We start from the raw sequence: 23,650 nt of genomic DNA, 5'->3' as shown, positions 1-23,650 counted from the left end.
CTAACACAGAGGGGCTCCTTAAGCCAGCTAGCATGCAATGGCATCTCAGAGGCTTCCTGCTAGTATACACTGTCACCACTGAATTAGAGCCACTGGGGACAATCTTATAGTTTCAAGAGACCTGGTCCCTCCCATGTGTAGACAAAGTCTGGTAACCTGCCTGCCTCATTCTACCTAGAACCACTTTGGCATTTGAAACTCACTGTTTCAAGACTCCAGGGGCTCCATTCATATGTCCATACATTGTCTCAAAATGGGGGAAGTTGGGTTTCCTCTACCGAAAGCCCTTTCATGCTTTCCCATCACTGTTAGACTCAAGACTTTGCAGGGAATGGCCCCTGGCCACCCCTCCAGACTCATCTTCTGCCGTTCCGCCCAAGCCCTGTTAAGCAACTCTCAACTCCCTTGCACTTGCTGTTCCTTCTTCTTCCAGTGCTTTTCCTCACCCTCTTTACTGGTCCAGCTCCTCTTTATCCTCAGGTCTCATTTCAGCGGTCACTTTCTCTGAGGCCCCATCCTACTTAATGTCCCTCCCTCTGAGTTCTCACAGCTTGTTCTGCAGAGTACTTTCTCTGAGCTTAATTATGATGATCGATGTGATCATGTAAAAATGTCCGAGTCTCTAGAATGCCAGCTCCACGACGCCAGGCCCCTCATCTGTTCTGCTCCCCGTTGTGTCCTCGCTGTCTACTGTCACATAGTTTCTCCATAAATTTTCGTCACATGAATGAATAGCCCATCTGCGTCTATTTGGACAGCAAGGTCAGAGCACCCTGGGAATCCACTTCCCACCACCTCCAGGGGTTGTCTGTTGGTGCCCAGAGGAGGAAACCATTAACCTTTCTGGTGCCTCCAGAAACATCCTGGGAAACGGGAGATGCCCACCCAACTTCACTGAATAACCATCAGCTCCCCTTAAGCACCCAGCCTGGTGATGGATGGGTTTCCTGGATCTGAGGCACGAGTAGGAATCATAAAGTTAATCGGGCATGTAAAGACATAACTAGAGAGTGACAGCCACGTACAGTGTCCAGCTAATTGGGCGCTTAATGTGGAGACATTAGACAGGCAAACAAAGCTAGCCTGCCGATGTGGATGGGTCTTCTCTGTCAGTGAAGGTCCTTCAGTTTCAAAACACAAGAAGAAATCTTGATGCTTTAGCCTCAGCATCTGAGAATCCCTGAGTGTTGCCCAGGGGAGGAAGCTTGAGGTGCATCTCATCTAACTGCTCACATTTTGTTTGGGTGAAAGCACGCAGAGCACAAAGCTTTTTCTAGGTCATTGCCTGGATGAGGGGTAGGATTTAAGGCCATGGTTTTAACCCTTGGCTTACATGTTCTCTATCTCCAAAAATGCTAATTTTATTGTCTAACATAAAGTAGCTCATGTTTATCATAGAAAGTTAAGAAAGTATAGAGGAGTCCAGCTAACTGGGTGCTTAAGGGAAGAGGGTAGCACAGGTATTAAAGACGGAAGTAAAAGTTACTCATAATCCCACCACCTGGAAGTGATCATTGTGAATATTTCAGTGTGTTTCTTTTCTAATTTTTTTTTTGGCCTGATGCACACTAGGCACATGTATTCAGATGAGCATGTTCCAAACCCAGCCTTGTATCACGATCACAGTTCTGCATGGATTTGGGGGGTTTTCCTCCACTTAACATAACGAGGAGAGCATTTTCTTGTGTGATTTGTCCCACTGCTTCCTTCCCTACCGAAGCATTTCTCAAAATGTGGCCAAAAATTCACCAGCACCAAGATCCCATAGGGAGCTACTCCAAACTACAGACACTTGGAACCCATCCCAGTCCCATAGAATCTGAATGTTGAACACTCTTCTAGGGTAATCTAGATGGACCATCCATTTGCAGAACATACCCGCATGCGGTGGCTGTCAACAGGACCATAGGCTGAAATACTGGTTTCCGAGTGTAATCAAATCCATAACTGAGAAGTTTTAGAGCTGGGACCCCAGGCGTTGGTTGTTGTTGTTTTTTTTAATTCTTCTGGGTCATTAACATGCATTGAGGGTTACAGGCATCTTTCATAGTGCATATAGGACTTTCCTGCCAAGACTGGTAACAAGAAACATTCCTTATGGGGTGAAGGAACTGAAATATTTTATCACCGGGATAGACTCATCTATGACTCATGGTCTTCATGACATAATTTGGACTTCGTTCCCTGCAAAGTTTTATTTCCAAATTTATGCTCCTTGGCTATTCAGGCCCTCCCTGTTGAGGCCCTAGCATCTGGGGCTGCAGAGAGATTGTCCGAATGGTCAGGCTACAGGAAACACCCCCACACCTGCCACCCTGTTCATCCCTGTCTTTGAGCAGAGAAGGAAGGTCTGCCCAACCCTACTCCACTACCTCTCTCTTTATTGGTCTGTACTGAATTCACAAATAACAAGGGTCGCTATGCTGAGAGATCTGGATAATGATCTTCAATCTGTTTTTCCATGCCGTTTGCTGCCACTGATATAAGCTAATGAGACACTCCCAGTACAATGCGTGTTAATGGGGCCTTTTGGAGTTGAGGACTGAATGATGGAAGGAGCAAGCATCTTGAGAGGGATGCAAGAGTGTGGGTTTGCAAGTGGCGGCAGCTGAGCCTTCTAGGTTTCCTGAGTAAAGTATGCTGCAGTTTAGAATTGGGTCATCTAGCCCATGCTCTCTTCCTGAGCTGGGTTGGCAAAGCTTGACTCGAGGCAGAAGGCCACGAGGGGAACTCATGGAAAGCAAAGATGGTTTACTGGCGCAGAGAACTAGATTCTAGCCCAGGCTTAGTGCTCTCTGTGCCTTGGGACTGCCCCCTTTACCACCATCACCACCACTGATAGAGTGAGAAGAACAAAATGTAACTACTTTCTGGCTAGATTAATCACTTCATCTGGCTGTGGATGAAGGGGAAAAAATGTGAAAACAAATATGTGTCCCCCAAAAAGAAAAATATATATATGACACTGTGCAATTACCATCCCCTGCCTCCATTAGCTTACCATTGTCGCGTAACATTTGGTAATTCTATGGCATTGAAAAGCATCTTCAAATCTGTCTGCTCCAGACAACTTCAAACTGTTTCCTTAAATAGTGGAACCAACTTTCTGAAGGAAATCTAATCCAAAAGCTCAAACAAACGAAAGAGATAAGCACAGATATACTCTGAATGAAATGTCTCTCAGCATTACTCCCGCTATACCGCTCCAGTGAGTCCCCAAGATGGTCTCTGAGGAACCCCTGGGGTGCCATAAAACACAATTTGACAATGACCAACTTAGCCCAACACCTTCTCCTTTACAGATGAGGAAATTGCATCCCAGAGAGGCAAAATTCAAGGCTAACATCCAGATTTCTCCATCCTACATCGGGGACTCTTTAGGGGAACAAGACGGCAGCTCAGTTGTTGGGTGTCTTATCCCAACTTCTGAGAAGTCAGAGGCAAAAGAGACAGAATCATGTGTGCAACTTGGTACCTACCAGTGATTGAGGCCCCACTGATGTGAGAAAGGCAACGGAACAGAGCAGGGGGAGACTGGACTGTTCAAGAAGGTCCCCATGGCTCTGCTCGGCAGTAGCAGCAGCAAGGTCTGAATAAGAACAGGGACTTGAAGGACTTCCCTAGTGGTCCAGTGGTTAAGATGCTATGATTCCACTGCAGGTGTGCACAGGCCCATGCCTGGTCAGGGAACTAAGATTTTTTATTTACTTAAATGTAGAAAAAAAAAAAGAACAGGGACTCAAAAACCACACTGCCAGACTGCCTGAATCTGAGTTCAGGCTTTCCCTACCCACCTCCCTGCTGTGTGACTTGAGTACCTCAATTCACCTCTCTGTGCTTCACTTTTCTCATTTGGAAAATGAGGAAAAGAATAGTCTTCAGCTTGCAGTGCTGCTGGAAGGATTTGTTGAGGAAATCCACGTGGAGTGCTCACCTCTGTGCCTGGCACATTGTAAGTGCTCAGTAGACACTGGCTACTGGTGTACTGAGACAGCACCAGGAGCCCCTGGATTTGGTTACCTCGCATCATTGCATCATCCTATAAAAACCATTTCTAGGGAAAATGTGGGAAGGGTTGGGGCAGAGGCAGAGGAAGAGAGCGTGCTGTCTTTGCTTTTTCACATGCTGCCTCCCTAAACAGCCCTGTCTGATCAGGGTCACAGCAGGCTCTAGCGCCCACAAGCTGCTTTTGGCTCCTCTGTGGGCTCCCCTGTTGAATGGAACACAGAGAAGCTGCTATTTATAACACAGCGACTAGAGCGCTTTGAGCGGATGGCGGGACCGAGGAGAGATGTCTGTGGGGAGAATCAGCATCAGGTAGCTGCCAGCAGGGCTGGCCAGGGACCTCCTGGACCCTGTGATGCCCAAGTGCCATCCCAGTGGTTCTCACGCCTCTGGTGTCCACAGCTGACAGCCAGCACGTGGAGGGGTGCGCAGGGTCCAACTTCATCTGAGTCCACTGGCAGTGGCTGGAACGGAAACAATAAGGTTTTGTTTGAGGGAAAAAGCAGGAGATGACTTTAGGCTGATGTGTGCATACTAAGTTGCTTCAGTTATGCTCAACTCTTTGCCACCCCATGGACTATAGCCCTCCAGGCTCCTCTGTCCATGGGGATTCTCCAGGCAAGAATACTGGAGGTTGCCATTTCCTTCTCCAGGGGATTTTCCCGACCCAGGGATCAAATCTGTGTCTCTTACATCTCCTGCAGGGATGGCAGGTGGGTTACTACTAACGCCACCTGGGAAGCCCCTCAGGCTGGTGGGAAGTGTCAAAAACAACCCACTTGAGATTGAAGCAGGATGCCCCCACAGATAGAGTCATTATGTGCAGCCTTGTGCTATTCAGAGTGTGTTCTGGGACCAGTAGCATAGTGTGGAATCACTTGGGAGTTTTCTAGAAACACACACCTCAGGCCTCACCCCAGACCTGATGCCTTGGAATCTGCATTTTAACAAGATACCAGTGTGACTTGTATGCACATTAAGTTTGAGAAGGGTTAGCATAACACATGGGCTTCCCTGGTGATTCAAAAGGTAAAGAATCTGCCTGCAATGCAGGAGACCTGGGTTCAGTCCCTGGCACAGGAAGATCCCCCTGGAGAAAGGAACGGCAACCCACTCCAATATTCTTGCCTGGAGAATTTCATAGACAGAGGAGCCTGGCGGGCTACAGTCCGTGGGGTTGCAAAGAGTCAGACATGACGGAATGACTAACGGACACACACTCACGCACACACAGTGTAGCACATAAGATACATGGGTTTCAGTTTTAGCTTTGCTACTTCCTAGCTGTGTGACCTTGGGCAAGTAATTTAATTTTAAAGAAAGTGACTCACTTTCTTTACCTGCAAAATGGCTTATTAATAGTACCTCCTAGGGTTGGATGGCAAAGCACTTCATACCATGCCAAGCGTATAATAAGCACTATGTATTCAGTAAGTATAAGCTGCTATTATATGTCACTTGACATTCAATTCAGCTTGCTTTTGCTGATTACATATTTAGGAGGCGGGCTGCATTCATTCATTCATTCATTCATTTGACCATCATGTGTGAACACTCACTGTGGACCAGGCACTGTTCTGGCCCTGAGGACAAGATCCCTGACCCAGGGGAGTTCATAGTCTAGAGATGGACTCACAGTTAATTAATTACTTAATGTAGACAATCCCACAATTACTTATACATGTGGCAAGTGCTATGCAGAAGGGTTGCAATTAGAGTAAATAAAATGGGTAGTCAGAGAAGTTTTCTAAGGGGAGGGGATATTGGAATATGAAATATATATGGAATATGAAGGATAAGGGGGATCTAGACAGGAAAATTGTGTGTGTGTGCGAGAGAGAGAAAGATCACAAAGATGTGTAATGGGCAAAGGCATGTTTCAGGCACAAGGAACAGAATGTACAGAAGCACTGAGGCAGTTAGGAAAACTATAACTCAAAGAAGACCAGGGTAACCAGAGCAGTGGTTCTGAAACTTTTGCCAGAATCCCCTGGAGGGGTTGCTAAAGCAGATTGCCAGGCCCTGCCCTCCAGACTCTCTGACTAGATTATTCTGGAGTGGGGCCCAAGAATTTTCATTTCTGACAAATTTCCAGGAGACACTGGTGCTAATGGTCTGGTCATCAGACTTAAAGAACCACTGAACTATAACACTGAAGTAAAACTAAGAGGGAGAAGAAGTTTAGGGTTTTATCCAGGGCCAGACCACATAGGATCACGGAAACCTTGTGGAATGGGAACCAGCTAAAGGTTTTAGGGGGAAGAGGGAGTGCCATGATCAGATTTATGTTTTAGGAATTTCTCCATGGCTGTGGTGGGGAGAACAGACAATAGAAGGAGATGAATGAAGACACAGAGACCGAGAGGTTCCTGCAGTCATCTGGAGGGGACATGTCTGTGGCTTGGCTGCGGTGAAGACAGGGAAGTGGGTGGATTCTGGAAACGTTATGGAGTTAGATACAATAAGATTTGGTAGGGTCATTGAAGGTCTGGAGAGTAGGGGCTCAGGAAGACCCTCTAGGTTTCTGGTTGGAGCAAGTTAGTGGATAGTCCTACTGCTTCCTGAGAATGGGAGCAGATTCCCTGGGGATGGAATGAAGAGCAGCCAAGATGAAGAGTTGAGATGAAAGTGCAAGTTTGAGACCCAAGTGAAGACATCGTGTAGACAATCTGGAGTTCAGAAGACAATGTCCCTGGAGGAGGTGACAGGAGAAAAGATTAAAGTTCCTAATCTGAAGTTAGTAGAATAGATAGACTTTTGGGTACAGGAAAGGGGTTCCATGATGTTCTGAAATATATCAGAATGTATGTACCTTTTTTCTGGGGAGTGGCCCAATTAGTCATCATCAGATACTCAAGAATATGTGCCCCAGAGAAGGTTAAAGCCATCAGCCAGGTATTGAGGGAGATGCTGGTGGTCCCTGGTCCTGTAAGGTCCATATAACTCTGACTCTGCTTCCAGGCGCCTGGTGGACCGCCTAGAGAACATGAGGAAGAACGTGGCCGGGGACGGGGTGAACCGCTGCATCCTGTGTGGAGAACAGCTGGGGATGCTGGGCTCTGCCTGTGTGGTGTGTGAGGACTGTAAGAAGGTACCGTCTCCCTCCCCTTCCCTGTTTCCCTGCACATCCCATGCAGAGGGCCTAAGCCTGGGGTCCAGCCTTTTGGGGGCCTTTGCTCTTAGGGATGGAGCTTGGGTTGATTCCTTCTAGCATGCTCTTGTGCCTGTTCATGGTTCCTCCCCTAGATGTCATGCTGACCCTTCTGTACCCTTGGAGCTCTGCTTCATACAGTATGACCTTGGGAGAATGAGGCAGAACATGAACTATGGTTGAACCTACAGGTATTCTGGCTCAGCAAGATATTGGTCATCCTAAAGAGCATACTGGGGGACTTCCTGGTAGTCTAGTGGTTAAGACTCAGTGATTCCGCCATGGGAGGGTGCAGGTTCAATCCCTGATTGGGGAACTAAGATCCCATGTGGCCAAGAAAAACAAAAAACTGCTGGGCTTATGCCTATACATGTGTACATGGACAGCATACACAGCAAGCTCTACCCTGGGTTACAGTACAAGCCATTTTAGAAAGCCCCTCTCTAGCCAAGTTAGGCCAAGTTAGACTTTGGTCTTCTTAAGCATTCACTCTTTTTTTTTTTTTTTTTTTCAGATTTCTTGACATGTACTATTTTTAAAGTCTTTATTAAATTTGTTACAATATTGCTTCTGTTTTATGTTTTGGTTTTTTGGCCATGAGACATGTGGGATCTTAGCTTCCCAACCAGGGATCAAACCCGCACCTCCTGCATTGGAAGATGAGGTCCTAGCCACTGGACTGGCAGGAAAGCCTCAAGCATTCACTCTTGGGGCTTGTATGCTCTCCACCTTGTACCCTCTGCTCAGGTTGTCTGCACTTGACCATTCCAGGACAGAAACACAACTGTCCTTGGGTCCGTCTGATTCCCAGGAAAGGAATTCAAGGGAACAATCCAGCTGGAGAGATCCATAATATCACCTGACTTCTCCTACTTGGGGTCCCAATTAGCATTTAGAATGGAATATTGGGGGAAGGTTATCTACTCCAAAAAACCTGCCTTCTGTAGCCAACTAGATAGTGAGAATTTTGTGACCTGTTTGTTTTGGTTGGCAGGAAACTCAGCCAAAAGTATAATGTTCCATCACATAGTCACAACATGTACTCAGATAACTTCCTTCTTTGTAAGGAGTTGAATCTGTAGTCATAGTCTAGGTTGTCTCCAGTTCATTTGGGAAAGAAAGAAGAAATAAAGTAAGAAACAGATAAATAGTCGCTCTTTAAAGAATTATGTCAATGATCTCCCTGGTGTGGATGCTGAAAACTCAGGCCCCACAGAGACTCTTGGAGAATCCCTGCATTGAGGGCTTGGGAATGACTCCAGTTCTTGTTATCAGAAATCAAGACTCAAATTAGAACTTTATTCTAACTGGCCTTGGTCATGGGAGGCAGGTGAGGAACAAGGGAGAATGGGGCTTCATTGCCACCCTTCCCAGCCATTTCTGATTGCCAGCAGTTCCGAGCCTGACATATCTTAAGTGTGCACTGGGCTGTGTTTTGTCTCCAGAATGTCTGCACCAAGTGTGGGGTGGAGACCTCCAACAACCGCCCACACCCTGTGTGGCTCTGCAAAATCTGCATCGAGCAGAGAGAGGTGAGTGGACGGGTCCCATTTGGCTCCTGGAGCCTACTGTGTCGGTGCTCTGAGGACAGGGAGCAGAGTGGAAAATTAGCATTCATCAAGACAGGAGCAATAGTGCTCAGCTGCCATGCCTTCATCTTCTACCTCTCCTCGTCCAGGTGTGGAAGCGCTCTGGAGCATGGTTCTTCAAGGGCTTCCCCAAACAGGTCCTCCCACAGCCTATGCCCATAAAGAAGAACAAGCCCCAGCAGCCAGTCAGTGAGCCTGTGCCCGCTGCCCCTGAGCAGCCCACTCCTGAGCCCAAGCACCCTGCCCGGGCTCCAACTCGAGGTAGGAAAATACAGCTGCTTCTTTCAGGACCAAGGGCAGATCTTGGCTAACTGGTCTACCTGAAGGGTGTCCTGACATCATGTCTGTGTTTCTGCCCAGCTGGTGGATAGCCAGCCAGCCTCTGGGCTTCGGTCTAGAACTCCTATGTCCCTTTCACAACTCACTATGAACCCTTATCAAGAGAGTAGCACAGGGAACTCTCCAGCAATGCCAGGCTCCCAAAAGGCTTTGTTGTCATCCCTGATGGAGTATTTAGAGGTACAGCAGAGATGGAAGTCAAAATTAGGAACTAAGAAAGGCTCCCAGCACCAAAACACACACTGGGGTCCAGAGGACAGGGGATCGGAGGCTTGCTGAAAAGGCCTTATTTTCTCCTGATATTTCTTATATCAATCACCAGCAAATCCAAAACTGGACTAATTAAAAGTGAAAGATGAATAAAAAGGAAATTAGCAAAAAGAAAATTACTGCTACTATGGATATTATCACTATTATCTATTTTTATTAATTATTAAAATGATAATAAAAAGAGTGACAAAACAGTAAAAAAAAAATGTAACCTCAATAGAACACATTTTAATTTAATAAGACCACCAAGACTGACCACATAAAGCTCTTGCAGTACTTTTGATGAAGTGATAAAAACTGGTCTGAACGACAATTCCAGAGTTGAGTGCAGGCAGTACTTCTGAAAGGAATGTTATAGTTGAAGGTCGCCAAAATTGAAGTGCCCAATCATAGGTTCTCAAGGCACCCAGTAACATGTCTGACACTCAGAAGGCACTCAACAAATACTTTTATCCTGGCAAGGCATGAGCAATTTCTGCTCTTTGCAGAGACTCACCAAACTGTCAACATACTCTGTAGCCCTGGGTTTCCATCACTAGAGCATCTTTCTCCCTGGTTAAGCATTACTCCCTCTAAGATGAGAAGACTGCATAGCGTAACTGTCAACATCTTGAGTAGCTGAGCCCAGGAATACCTGAATTTGAATTCCAGCTTTGCAGCCTACAAGTTGTGTTAGCTTGGATGAGTAATCTAACTTCTCTGAAACTCTTTCCTCATCTATAAAATGAGGTTAATAATTCAAGGGGTTATTTTGAAGATTAAATGAGATGCTACAGGCACACCTTGTTTTATTGCACCTGCTTTATTGCACTTCACAGTAATTGCAGTTTTTCACACACACAAAAATGATTTGTGATCATTTTTTGGTCTTTGATGTTACCATGGCAATTGTTTTGGCATTTTTTAAGCAATGAAATATTTTTAAATTAAGGCATGTACATTTTTTAAGACATAATGATATTTCATACATAATAGATTTAGAATTATGCCCATGATATGAGCTTTCAGTATTCTTTTAACAAGCAATTACTGAACACCTAGTGAGTTCCAGGCTCTGTTCTAAGCCCTAGGGAGTCAGTGAATGAAGCAGATAAAACCCGTGCTTTCATGCAATTAAAGTTTAGTGGGACAAACAGATGCTCAACAAACAGCTAATGCAAATACAATAAATATCAGGTAGTTATAGGTGCCTGGAAGAGAAGTGAAACAGGTAGAGGGGATAGAAGCTTCATGTTGGGCAGAATGGTCAGAGAAGGGCTGTCTGAAGAGATGATACTTGGGGGAAACTGACCAAGGTGGTTAAAAGTGCCCATAAAATCTTTGGGAATATCGCTTGCAAAGGGCTTGAGGTTGGAGCATGCCTGATGAATCCTGGGGAAAATCAAAGTAAGTGAACAAAGCACATTCTAGAAAGAATACAGAACTGATGATCCCAACTCATTTGCAAAGGAAATAATGTGATATTGTAGGCAGTCTCTACATTAGAGGGGAAGTTGGGAGAGGAAATTTTTAATTTTTTTTTTTTTAGCTCTGAGGAATGGTGGACAGACCCTTTTGTGAGCTCCTAAATGATGCCTCTTCAAAAACATCAAATACATACCCCTGGTCAGTTTTTTCTCTCTCTGCAGGTGACACTGAAGACAGGAGGGGCCCAGGTCAGAAGACAGGTGGGTTCTGCCGACTCTGTCTTCTACTCTGGGGACAGGAGTCCTTTCCCCCATTCCTCAGGTGCCCTTTCTGCATTCAATTCATGCTTTCCTTCCAGGCCCTGACATGACTTCTGCTCCTGGGCGAGGAAGCTACGGGCCTCCTGTGCGCAGGGCCTCTGAGGCACGAATGAGCTCCTCTGGCCGGGACTCAGACAGCTGGGACCAGGGCCACGGCATGGCTGCTGGGGACCCCAGCCAGAGCCCAGCAGGTGAGAGAGTTGGGCAAAGCCGGACAGGCTTCCTGGAGGAAGAGAAACAAAAGGAATGGGGAGGACAGTGTTTTATCCGTTTATTCATTGGCCATTGGTAGACATTCAGTGAACACTTGTTGAATGATTGGGTGAGTTGATGGATGGATGAACAAAGATCAAAATGAACAAGCAAACAATAATGCAGGACCCTGAGATAAGACCTGGGGATTAGTTAGTTCCAGCCAGAGGTGGCCAAGTACTTTCTGTTCTGAGCATTCAAGCATCTCTCCTGTGAAAAAGGTTTCAATTCAGGACTTACCTGGTGGTCCAGAGGTTAGGACTCAACACTTTCCATTGCAGGGAGCATGAGTTTGATCCCTGGTCAGGGAACTAAGATGCCACAAGCCACTCAGCATGGGCAAAAATAATAATAATAATAATCAGGATTTCCCTGGTGGTCCAGCGTTTAAGACTCCATGCTTTCAATGCAGGAGACACGGTTTCATCCTGGGTTGGAGAACAAGGATCCCACATGCCACAGGGAAGTCGCTCAGTCGTGTCTGACTCTTTGCGACCCCATGGACTGTAGCCCACCAGGCTCCTCCATCCATGGGATTCTCCAGGCAAGAGTACTGGAGTGGGTTGCCATTTCCTTCTCCACCACATGTCACAGGCTGCAGCCAAAAAAAAAAAAAGAGGATTTACTATAAAGCCTACACATTTTTACTTCTGGAAATAAAAGTTATACATTTTTTTTAAAGATGTAAATTCAGGAAAGGTAGGATCCAGCTCAGTGAGGTGAGCGAGGACAAGGCATTCTTCCGGGAATGTCTTAGCTTCTGGGTACCAGGAGCTGCTATGGGTATCATCCACATTTGATCCCCCAGCAGCTCAGCAAGAGGCAGTAGCACCTAAAAGTCTCAGGTAGATTCCAGAGATCAAACACCTGACTTCAAACCCTGGCTCTGCTGCTAACTAATCAGGAGACATTAGGTGGGCTCCTTAACCCTTCTGTGCCTCAGTTTACCCATTTGTAAAATGGAGCTCATAAAGCACCTACCTCACAGGGTGTGAAATTAAATAAGTTATTATAAATAAGCCATCAGCCCATTGTTATCAAGTGGGTAGAGTTATTGCCTGCATGAAGCATCTGAGGTTCAGTGAGGGTGAGTGACCAGCCCAAAGACACATAGCTTATAAAAGAAAAATCTGGGATGCAAAACTAAGTCCTCATGAAGGTAAGAACAGTCTTTCAGGACTTACTTAGCCATCCAGGGGTTAAGACTCAACGCTTTCACTGTAGGAGGGGCACGGGTTTGATCCCTGGTTTGGGAACTAAGATCCCATACGCCACAAGGTGCGACAAGAAAAAAAAAAAAAAAGAAATCTGCTTGACACAAGTACCAAAATAAATTCCGAATTGATTTTTAAAATCTACCAGATTTTGCATGTTTACTACATGCCAGGCACTGTTCTGAGCACTTTGCATGTATTGTATCATTATGTGTCTCCACCACAGCCTTGTGAGCTAGGTACTGTTATCCCATTTGACAGATGAGGAGACTGAGGCCCAGAGAGGACAGGTCATTTGTGCAAAGTCATAGATGTTGGGAGCAACATCACAGAACCTGGGCTTTTCAATACCCATGTTGCTGCTGTGACTTGCTCAGGGTGATCTAAGTACTGAAAAGATAGAACACACTGAGGGGAGAAGTAGAAGGTCTAAAAGAGCTGAGAATATCAGGGAGCTGCCTCCAGTTCATACCCAGAGGACTATACCTTATGCTAGCTCACCAATCCCAAGCTTCTTCCTGCTTTGACTGCATGTGTGTGCACGTGTCTGTGTGTGTGTGTAACATGAAAGGCTCTTTTCTTTCCCCTTCAGGTTTGAGACGGGCCAACTCAGTCCAGGCTTCTAGACCTGCCCCAGCCTCAATGCAGAGCCCGGCACCTCCCCAACCGGGGCAACCAGGTACCTGCCACCCACTTGCCCACCCAGGTCGTCACTCAGCTATGACCACAATACCTCCCACCTTTGCTTGCAGAATCCGCTGGGCTTTGTGAAAAGCTGCAGCCACTGCCAAACTCTAAACTCTTTCAAGACCCTTAGAATGAGTACTACTAGAATAGAATGAGGCTGGGAGCCCAGCATGGGTGGGAGGGGGTGGGTAGCATCATATCCACCTAAACGCAAGAAGTGACAGTATTTCATCCCCCAGGGTGTCCCACCTTCCAGTACTGTCACTCTGCTCTCAATTCTCACCACATATGTCTACCATCTGCCCTCTTATTTCCTTAACATTTTCTTCAAATTGACCTCCTTTAAAAACATAACTGAGAGAAGTTGTTATCATAAACTCGCTCTCAAGGAAAATTTAAGGACCTTGGACTTTAACAAGAAGGCAAATGTTCTCAGACAGGTATGTGAGATTCAGCAAGAAATAGTGGCAAGAGATTAGTAACATGAGAAAATTTGAGCACATACGGCTTGTATAAAAGAATGGAAATAATTCCTAATAGGTGCATTTAAAAAGCTGTTATTTTAGGTACTTCCCTGGTGGTCCAATGGCTAAGACTCCATGCTCCCAATGCAGGGGAGCTGGGTTCAATCCCTGGTCAGGGAACTAGATCCCACACGCTGCAACCAAGACCTGGTGCAACCAAATAAATAAAATATTTTTAAAATTTTGTTATTTTAAAAGAAACCTACAATAATGGGAAACCAGCATTCCATACCAGAAAAAAAGAGAGTGTATTATTAATAGTTTGCTAGGGCAGTCATGAATATTCATTGGAAGGACTGATGCTGCAGCTGGAGCTCCAATACTTTGGCCACCAGATGTGAGGAGCCAACTCATTGGAAAAGACCTTGATGCTGGGAAAGATTGAAGGCAGGAGGAGAAGGGGACGACAGAGGATGAGATGGCTGGATGGCATCACCACTCAATGGACGTGGGTTTGGGTGACCTCCGGGAGATAGTGAAGTACAGGGAGGCCTGCAGTGCTGCAGTCCATGGAGTCTCAAAGAATAGGACACAACTTAGTGACTAAACAGCACAAAGGGCAGTCATAGCAAATATCTCAAGCTGGGTGGCTTAGAATAAAGGAAATGTATTGTGGCCCAGTTCTAGAAGCCAAAAGTCCAAAATCAAGGTGTTGCCAGGGTTGGTTCCTTTCATGAGCTGTGAGAGAGAATGTGTCCCATCCTCTCCCCTCGCTTCTGGGAGCCTCAGGCATTCCTTGGCTTGTAGAGGGATCTTCACATCATCCTCCTTCCATGCTTGGGTCCTGTGTGTCCAAATTTCCCCTCGTTATAAGGGAATAGTCATATTGGATTAGGGCCCAGCCTAATGACTGCATCTTAACTTGGTCATCTGCAAAGACCCTTTTCCTAAATATTCACATTCACAGGGACTGGGAGTTTGGACTTGAACATCTTTGGGGGAATGCAATTCAACCTATTGTGGAAGCTATTATAAAAATTAGTATACTGGGTCTTCTCTGGTGGTCTAGTGGTTAGGAGTCTGCCTGCCAATGCAGGGGGACATGGATTTGATCCTTGTTCTGGGAAGATCCCACATGCCATGGGGCAAATAAATCGATGTACCACAACTACTGAGCCTGTGTGCCTAGAGCCCGTGCTCTGCAACGAGAGACACCCAGCAATAAAAAGCCTGCGTACAGCAATGAAGTAGACCCCACTCACCACAACTAGAGAAAGCTCACACACAGCAACAAGGACCTAGCACAGCCTATATTAACTTATAATTTAATTTATAGATTAAATAAATCTTTAAAAGATTAATGTACTGAAGATAAAAGAGTGCAGTGATATTCTCAGTACACTGGCCTACTGAAGGTTTGGAGCCTGAGGCCTATCCTCTTTTGCTTTTTCAAAAGGGACACTTATAAAGGTTAGAGATGTGTTAAAGAAAAGAGCACCGCAGTAAGACTTTTCCCATGATGGGATCAGTATCAAACCAATGGAGCCCAGAATGGCTTTCTCACTGTGTCATTGAATGTTATTATTTCATGCCCCAAACCTGTGGCTCTCTCCCACATCCCAAGCTTTGGAAATGTAGAGAATCCTCTGGACTGGTAATGACCCTGTAATAATGGTGGACACAAAGCATGGACTCCCTGTTACCTTGCAAGTGATTCTTATTCCATTAGCTCGTTGACCTCATAACAGCCAGCAAAACGTGAAGAGCAGGTATCACCAGCCCCACTGGTGATGGGAGGAAGCGGGGAGGAAGATGAGATTCAGGAGGGAAGGACTGGGGCTTGAAGCTAGGCCTCTCCAGCCCCAGGATCCCTACAGTGGGACTGTTCCTGCACCCCTGGATACCTCTGCACATCATCCACCACCCCTGGGCCTGTGTCTGCACCGTGAAATGAGGAGGGCTTGGAGCAAACCCTCAAATGATGCCGCCTTCTCTGTTCCAAGCTTCTTTCTGTCTTTGCCCCACTCAGGACCCCCAGGAGGCAGCAGACCCAGTCCGGGGCCGACGGGACGCTTTCCAGATCAGAGACCAGGCAAGTGTTCACTTCTTTTTGTGCCTGTGTGGGTGACCACCTCTCTTTCACTAATTGAGAGAGAGAGAGAATGACAGAGACAGAGGCGGAGAGAGAGAGAGAGCAGGGGCTACCAGACATTGGCCCATACTGCATCCTGAGACCTAGCTGATGATCTCTAAGGGATCCTCCGAATTCTAAAACTCTAGAGAGTCCGTACTAACGTTTGATGGACAGAAAATGACAATACATTCAGTAGTTAAGAGCACAGGCTGCCTGGATTCAAATCACTGCTTCTTCACTTCCCAACTGTGTGACCCTAGGTAAGTCACTTAACTTCCCTGAGCCTCAGTTTCCTCATCTCTAAAATGAGAATAACACAAAGACCTACCTCATAGAGTTGTTGTGAGGATTAAGTAAACTGAGACATAGAAAACCTTAGCACGTGGCCTCTGCCCATCACCTGCTGCCCCTGGGCCTGTGTCTACACCTGTGAAGTGGAGGCAGGGCGGCGCTTGGGGCAAACACTCAAGTGATGTCACCTTCTCTGTTCCAGACTTCTTTCTTTCTTTGCCAAGATCACTCCAAGTGACAGTGATTATTACATGATATGTATGTAACAGCCCCAATCAATACAACGTGTTCACTGCTTGCTAATGCACCAGGTACTGTGCGATGGGCTCAGTTCCTCAGTCGTATCCGACTCTTTGTGACCCTCTGGACTGTAGCCCACCAGGCCCTTCTGTCCTTGGGTTTCTCAGGCAAGAATCCTGGAATGGGTTGCCATTTCCTCCTCCAGGGGATCTTCCTGATCCAGGGATCGAACCCGTGTCTCCTGCATCTCCTGCATTGGCAGGTGGATTCTTTACCACTGAGCCTCCTGTGCATATATTAGAGAAAAAATGTTTAAATGATAGCTATTACTTTGTCAACAAAGGTCCATCTAGTCAAGGCTATGGTTTTTCCAGTGGTCATGTATGGATGTGAGAGTTGGACTATAAAGAAAGTTGAGCACCGAAGAATTGATGCTTTTGAACTGTGGTGTTGGAGAAGACTCTTGAGAGTCCCTTGGACTGCAAGGAGATCCAACCAGTCCATCCTAAAGGATATCAGTCCTGAATATTCATCAGAAGTACTGATGCTGAAGCTGAAGCTCCAATACTTTGGCCACCTGATGCAAAGAACTGACTCATTGGAAAAGACCCTGATGTTGGGAAAGATTGAAGGTGGGAGGAGAAGGGGATGATAGAGAATGAGATGGTTGGGTGGCATCACTGACTTGTTGGACATGAGTTTGAGCAAGCTCCAGGGGTTGGTGATGGACAGGGAAGCCTGACGTGCTGCGGTTCATGAATGACTGAACTGAACTACTATTTGAGCACATTCACGTCTTAAAATTCCACATTTTGGGGATGAGGAAACTAAGGCTCAGAGACAAGTCACTTGCTCCAGGACACACAGCTGAGATTCAAACCCAGGCTGCCTGGCTTCAGAGCCCACACCAGTGAGCGCTCTCAGTGAGGTCTGTTTTGCCTCCATCTGAATCAGCCCACGGGTCTTGTTATAAAACAGATTCCAAGGCCCCATCACAGGGTCTTTAGATTCCAGCTGGGGCCCGGGAACCTGCATTTTTGCAAACCTTCCTTGGGTGGCTTTGACAAAGGCGACATTCTGAGATCTGGGGAGCAGCGCAATATGTGCCACACCCACCATCCAAGGGAAGTGACAGTCCCCCCATTGCAGAGCAGTGGGTGATTCTGATGCAAAGCTTGACAAGCACCTGGTTGGTGCTCATCACTCGCAGCAGCACTGCAGCAGTTGTCATTGCTAGAGTTCCAACACAGGGACTCAGCTGCCTCTTTCTCACCCTCTCCCCATCTCCCCTGCAGAGGTGGCTCCCAGTGACCCCGACTATACAGGGGCCGCCGCCCAACCCCGGGAGGAGAGAACCGGGGGAATCGGAGGCTACTCGGCAGCTGGAACCAGGGAGGACCGAGCGGGCCACCCCCCGGGCTCCTATACCCAAGCCTCTGCGGCTGCTCCCCAGCCGGTGGTGGCCTCGGCCCGTCAGCCCCCACCCCCTGAGGAGGACGAGGAGGAAGCTAACAGCTACGATTCGGATGAAGCAAGTAGGTGACTCGTAACAAAGGGGTGGCTGAAAAAGTCGCTTCAGTGCTCACCCCCTGGGAAACAGGAATGGGTCTGGGGACAGCCCTGTATACCCCAGCCCCCCATAAACATATTAGCCAAGTTATAAAAATACAAATTTGTGTTACTAAATTCACAAAATGACATCAGCTTTCTAAAGTATAGGTGCTTTATGGTTTTTTCATCATTGTAAAACATACATAACATCAATGTTACCTTTTACATGGTTTTTTATGAGTATAATTCAACTACATTCACAGTGTTCTACTGGGTGATTTCATAGAATTATCATATGACCCAGCAATTCCACTCCTAGGTGTATACAAAGAGGCACGTGTTTTAATAGTTTCCTACTCTTTAGTGTGTCTTCTAAAAGTCATTTTTTTAACCATGATTTGAAATTTTCTGGTATTTCCTCTTGCATCCATCCACACGGTGATTTATAAAGTGTCGACTCTGTGCTTCTCTCACTCAGACCTTGAGTCCCAAGGGGACACACACACACACACACACACACACACACACACACACACGCACCCTAGTGGCACTTCTCTTGGGTGTGGCTGAGCACTGCAGGGGAGAGCTGGGGTGGCCCTTGTGAGCTGGAAGGAAGCACAGATGGGTCGTGTCTGGACCTGATTCACGTTGTGGGGTTGGAGGGACATTCCAAGAGCTGCTGGTCAGATGGGGAGACTGGACCTGCTCCAAAGAAATGGACCAATGGCTGTAATCGGTGGAATGGCTTTGGCCCTTCAGGTTATCTCTCCTCATTGTAAAAAGGGGAGTAAATACTGCCTCCCATGCGGGGCTGAGGGGAGGGTAAACTTAGTTACCTCCTGAGAAAGGGCATCGAAAACCAGATATCATTTTATGTAGTACAAAACACACAAAAAACGTTTTATATAGTACAAAGTACAAGTACAGGGTAAACTGAGGTACCTCCTGAGAAAGGGCATCAAAAACCAAAAATCATTTTATATAGTACAGAACACCCATGAGGAAGTATTATTATGCAACATGCGCGTCAGAAGTAATAATAGTAATAGTCAGGCACTTTTCTAAGTGTACTACGTGCAGTGCTCACTTTAACCATCCCAGTGAGTCTAGGAATAGTTGCTTTTCTTCTTCCGATTTCACAGATAGGGAGATGGAGTCTCGGAGAGGCTCAAGGGCTTCTCCTAGTTCACATGGACAGTGAGTGGAGGGGCCGACGGTCAGTCTCAATGCTGCAGCAGATCAGAGGCCAGACCTGGAGGAAATATCAGCTGTCCTGTCTCCCCCAGGGGCCGTGGGGCTGCAGGCTTGGGGGAAAGGAGTCTCAGCTGTCGGCCACAGGCTGCTTCTGCTCTGGAAAGGCGCCATGTCTATCCCACCTTTTGGCTCTCGGAATCCTGGCCCCTCTGCCCAGAGCAGTGACCACTGCTCCTTCTATCCACCTGAAGTGTCTCTTCCTGACCCGCCAAGCCTAGACTATCCCTCCCAGCCTATGTATGTCCCTAATAGGAGATGTCCTTGATGATTTATAACAAGCCTGTCTCTGTATTTGGCTCCCTCCCTCACTCATCTCTGTATTGACAAGTATTTATTGAGCACCGACTAGGTGCCCCTAAACTATTATAAGTGCTAAGGATACCATGGCCAAAAAAAAAAAAGACAGACAAGATGGCTGATCTAATGGAAATAGCATTCTAGTGGAAAGACACATAATGTACCAATGAGTTGATTTCAAACAGAGACAGAGCATGGTGAAGGAAGTAAAATAGGGTGAAATGACCAAGAAGGTAGCTGCTTTAGATGGAGCAATCAGAGAGGGCTTCTCTAAGGAGGTAGCATTTAATTTAAACTGAGAAGTGGATAATGAGAAGTCATCAGCCACAGGAGGATCTAGAGGAAGTGCATTCTAGACACAGGCAACAGCAAACGCTAAGACTCATTTATTCCTTCAGCAAGTAAGTGAGTGCCAACTGTGTGCCCTGCGCTGTGCCCAGTGGGGACATAGCAGTGAACAAGACAGTCACAGCCTTACCCTCATGGGGTTCTCAGCCTAGCGGATAGAAGTCATTAACTAGGCAATTGCACAAATGATTAACTGATCATAGGTGTGCCGAGGGCTCCAAGGAAGAGGAGGGTCTATGAGGATGAGAAGTCCAAATAAGTCTTCCTCTGCCCTGTAGGTTCAATGCCTATCCCAGACTGGGCACATGGTAAGTGGTCAGGAAATGTTTGTTGAATGACGGAATGAGTGTCTTATTGGTACCTGCCTCTGTCCTCTTCAGCCACCCTGGGTGCCCTGGAGTTCAGCCTTCTCTATGACCAGGACAACAGCTCCCTGCACTGCACCATCATAAAGGCCAAGGTGGGTGAGGGGCCAAGCTGGGGACTGCTCAGTCTGCTCTGGCATTTCTAGGGGACTTGGGGAGGGCATGGGTTATTAGGCCTGTCTCCTGTCACGGCCTTGTCTGTCTGTGACAGTGACAGGAATGAGAAAAGCGCAGGAACTGGCCACGGCTAATCCCTTTCGGGGAGGACTTGCTGTGGGGATGGCCCGGGAGGGGTTTTACTTAACTGTATCTGCCTCCTGGGAATGAAGGCAACCAAGCTTCAAGGGCAGAGCTGAGACCTGCCCCATCCACAGCCGCTGGAGGGCACTGCAGAGGTGTCACCCGGGAGGCAGTGACAGCCGATCTTGACAGCTGACAAGTCACTGAACAGCTCCTTCTACAGATGTGGCTGTCAAGCTGGAGTAGCAGACAGTCAGGGGCCTATTGTTGCAGATCGGGTGCGCTAAATTACCTCAATAGTGTCTGACTCTTTGCAGCCCTATGAACTATAGCCCACCAGGCTCCTCTGTCCATGGGATTTCCCAGGCAACAATACTGGAGTAGGTTCCCATTTCCTATTCCAGGGGATCTTCCCAACCCAGAGATGGAACCCACATGTCCTGTGGCTCCTGCATTGGCAGGTAGATACTTTACCACTGAGCCACCTGGGAAGCCCTGTTGTTGCAGATACAAGGACAGTCATCTGGCCTTCTGAGGGGGCGGGAAGGGCAGACCAGGTTGGAAGAGCATCTCTACACTGCAGGTTTCAGGGGCACTGAGCCGACTCCACTCTAGGCCCCGAGGAAAGCTGGATGATGCCAGTGCCAACCCAAGGAAGTATTAAAAACTAACCAGGGTCTCCCCTGCCCCAAGTCTGGTCTATAGAGAACAAGCAAGGCTCAGGAACCAGACTTCCTGAGTTCTAACACCAGCTCTCCTGCTCCTAGCTGTGGGACTTGGGGGAAGTTACTTAACCTCTCTGTGCCTCGGGGATAATAGTAGAGCCTCTCCCATAAGGGCAATGGTGAGTATTACACAGAAGGTAGCTGGGTATCCCAGTTTGCACAGATGGTCTCCATTATGCCTGTTGCCTTGCTAAAATAATTAAGAACTCTCCTTCCCACTCACAAAATGTCCCAGTTTGGATGATCAGTGATGTGTGAGATGCTTAACACAACTTTAGATCAACACACCCAGGTCACTTTTCAGCAGGTGTTTAGATGCATTTACACCCCACCCCCAATAACACAGTGAGGTAAGGCCCTACATTATCTTTTTTAATTTTCACAGGAACCTCTGAGGAAGAGATTATTATTAGCCCCATTGTACAGATGGAAACTGAGGCTTAGAAAGTTAAAGCCTAAGGCCACTCAACTGGTAAGGGATAGAGCTGGATTTGAATCCAGATTTAATGGCCTCCAGCTTCAGAAATGGGAGAAAGCCACACCATCACAGCCCCCATGAGACAGGGGCTTAATGACTTACGGGCTAGGTTGGTAATAGAGACAAGAAAAGCATGTGGAAAGTGTTAGGGAATGGTAGTAACTTTGGTAAACTGGTATGTTTACCAAACCAACATGTTCCCGTTTCAATTTGAAAACCACAACATCTGCTGATTTGCAAACTCACAATCCAAGCAGACATTCCAGAAATGTTTATTAAATAGCTACTGTGTACCAGTAACTACCCTAATGCTGGAGAATGTTAGAATGAGCCAGAATAGGCTGTGCTCTCATGAACTTTGTTCTAGAAATGGATAAGAAACCATCACCTGAGTATTATTCGGGCTTCCTTGTTGACTCAGCAGTAAAGAATCCAGCTGCAGTGCAGGAGACACAGGAAACCCAGGTTCCATCCCTGGGTCAGGAAGATCCCGTGGAGAAGGAAATGACAACCCACTCAAGTATTTTTGCTGGGAAATCCCATAGACAGAGGAGTCTGGTGGGCTACAGTCCACGTTGCAAAAAGTTGGACATAACTGAGTTGCTGAGCACTCCTGCACACACGAGTATTATTCACCCTCTGGGGCTTTCTACAGATTATTTTGTCCCATTTAATCTTCACAACAAACCTATGAGGAAGGTTCCATCATCATTCCCATTCTATAGATGGGGAAATTGAGACACAGGGAAATTAAGGGACTTGCTCAGGTCACAGAGCCAGGAAGAAGTGGAGCTGGGATTTGAACCAATGTTGTCCAACTCAAAAGCCTGTGCTCTTACCCTCTAGGCTTCCTGGCCAGATTTACCCCTTGCACCCTACTTTGTGGCCTCCTGTCCCCATATTGTACTAACAAACACTGATCATACTTAACTTAAGCCAGGACCAGAGCTCAACATTCACAAGTGAGAGCTCCTTTACTCCTCCAAGAATCCCATGAAGCATTGGCTGTGATCAGCCCCATTAAACAGATGGGGAAACTGAGGTTCCCAGAGATCACAGGACGAAACACATGGGATTGGAGATTAGTGCTCTAAAAGGAGACCGTGGGAGCCCAGAGATAAGACACCTCCCCAGCCAGGGCCTAGGGAGTAGACAAAATGTATCTGAGCCCCAGGAATTTTGGAATTGCTCATACTAACAAGCCCAACTTAACTCCTATCCCAGACAGACTCCTTTCCCTATGGTTGATTTGAGCCCCATGTCAGCTCTAAGAGGGACCAGACAGAGACTGTGATCTCCATCACATGGATGGAGAGACTGAGGTCTCAGAAGCGAGTGAAGAGGCCAGGGCCCGAACACAAGCCTCCTCTCCCTAGCCTTTCCTCCTCTCCCACCCATTCTGGGACATGTCCTTCCATCTCAGCAATAACAATCCAACCTTGATGGAGCACTTCCAGTGTGCCAGCCACTGCCAAACACTTTACAAGTGGGAATGCATTTAGATCTTACCAGCCCATGACACATCCCGTTTGACAGGTGAGGAAAATGAGACTCAGAGAGGTTAAGACACTTGCCTGAGGTCACACAGCCAGTAAGTGACATGACCAGGCTTTAAACCTCATCTGCCTGATTCCAGTGCTCATTCTGAGGTGCTGTATTTCCTTTCTCTTTCTTCAGAGGAGGAAGCACACAGGGTGGATCGATAACTGTACATTGCCTTTGATAGCTGAGTGCCCAAGCCCTCCCCAGGCCCTCACACCATTGCTTTCTTTCTTACAGGGACTGAAGCCCATGGATTCGAATGGCTTGGCCGATCCCTACGTTAAGCTGCACCTCCTGCCGGGAGCCAGCAAGGTACCATATGGCCTGGGCCTCTCGGCAAGCCGGGCACATGGGCTCTGGAAAGCACCCAAGGTTCCCAGCTCAGAGCCTAAAATAGCCCTATCTGCCCCCAAGCCCCCACTTCCCTGATTGGCAAAGTCCTTGCACGGGATAAGGCATGGGCCAGAGCCATCCTCCTTCAAGAGGC

General features: G+C 47.1%; 1 protein-coding gene across 9 annotated transcripts in view; it reads left to right on the top strand.

Annotated features, from left to right (window-relative positions):
* Positions 1-23,650, top strand: part of RPH3A (rabphilin 3A) — a 293,036-nt gene that overhangs the window by 255,100 nt on the left and 14,286 nt on the right. For all 9 annotated transcript variants that reach the window (XM_059875879.1, XM_059875878.1, XM_059875880.1 and 6 more), the window contains 10 exon segments: positions 6,967-7,096; positions 8,602-8,688; positions 8,835-9,006; positions 10,983-11,021; positions 11,120-11,272; positions 13,140-13,226; positions 15,728-15,790; positions 17,659-17,898; positions 20,194-20,273; positions 23,401-23,475. In XM_059875879.1, coding sequence (XP_059731862.1) covers positions 6,967-7,096; positions 8,602-8,688; positions 8,835-9,006; positions 10,983-11,021; positions 11,120-11,272; positions 13,140-13,226; positions 15,728-15,790; positions 17,659-17,898; positions 20,194-20,273; positions 23,401-23,475 — 1,126 coding nt within the window.

Source organism: Bos taurus, chromosome 17, assembly GCF_002263795.3.
Source record: "Bos taurus isolate L1 Dominette 01449 registration number 42190680 breed Hereford chromosome 17, ARS-UCD2.0, whole genome shotgun sequence".
NCBI lineage: Eukaryota > Metazoa > Chordata > Mammalia > Artiodactyla > Bovidae > Bos > Bos taurus.
This window is presented reverse-complemented; position numbering and strand designations above follow the sequence as displayed.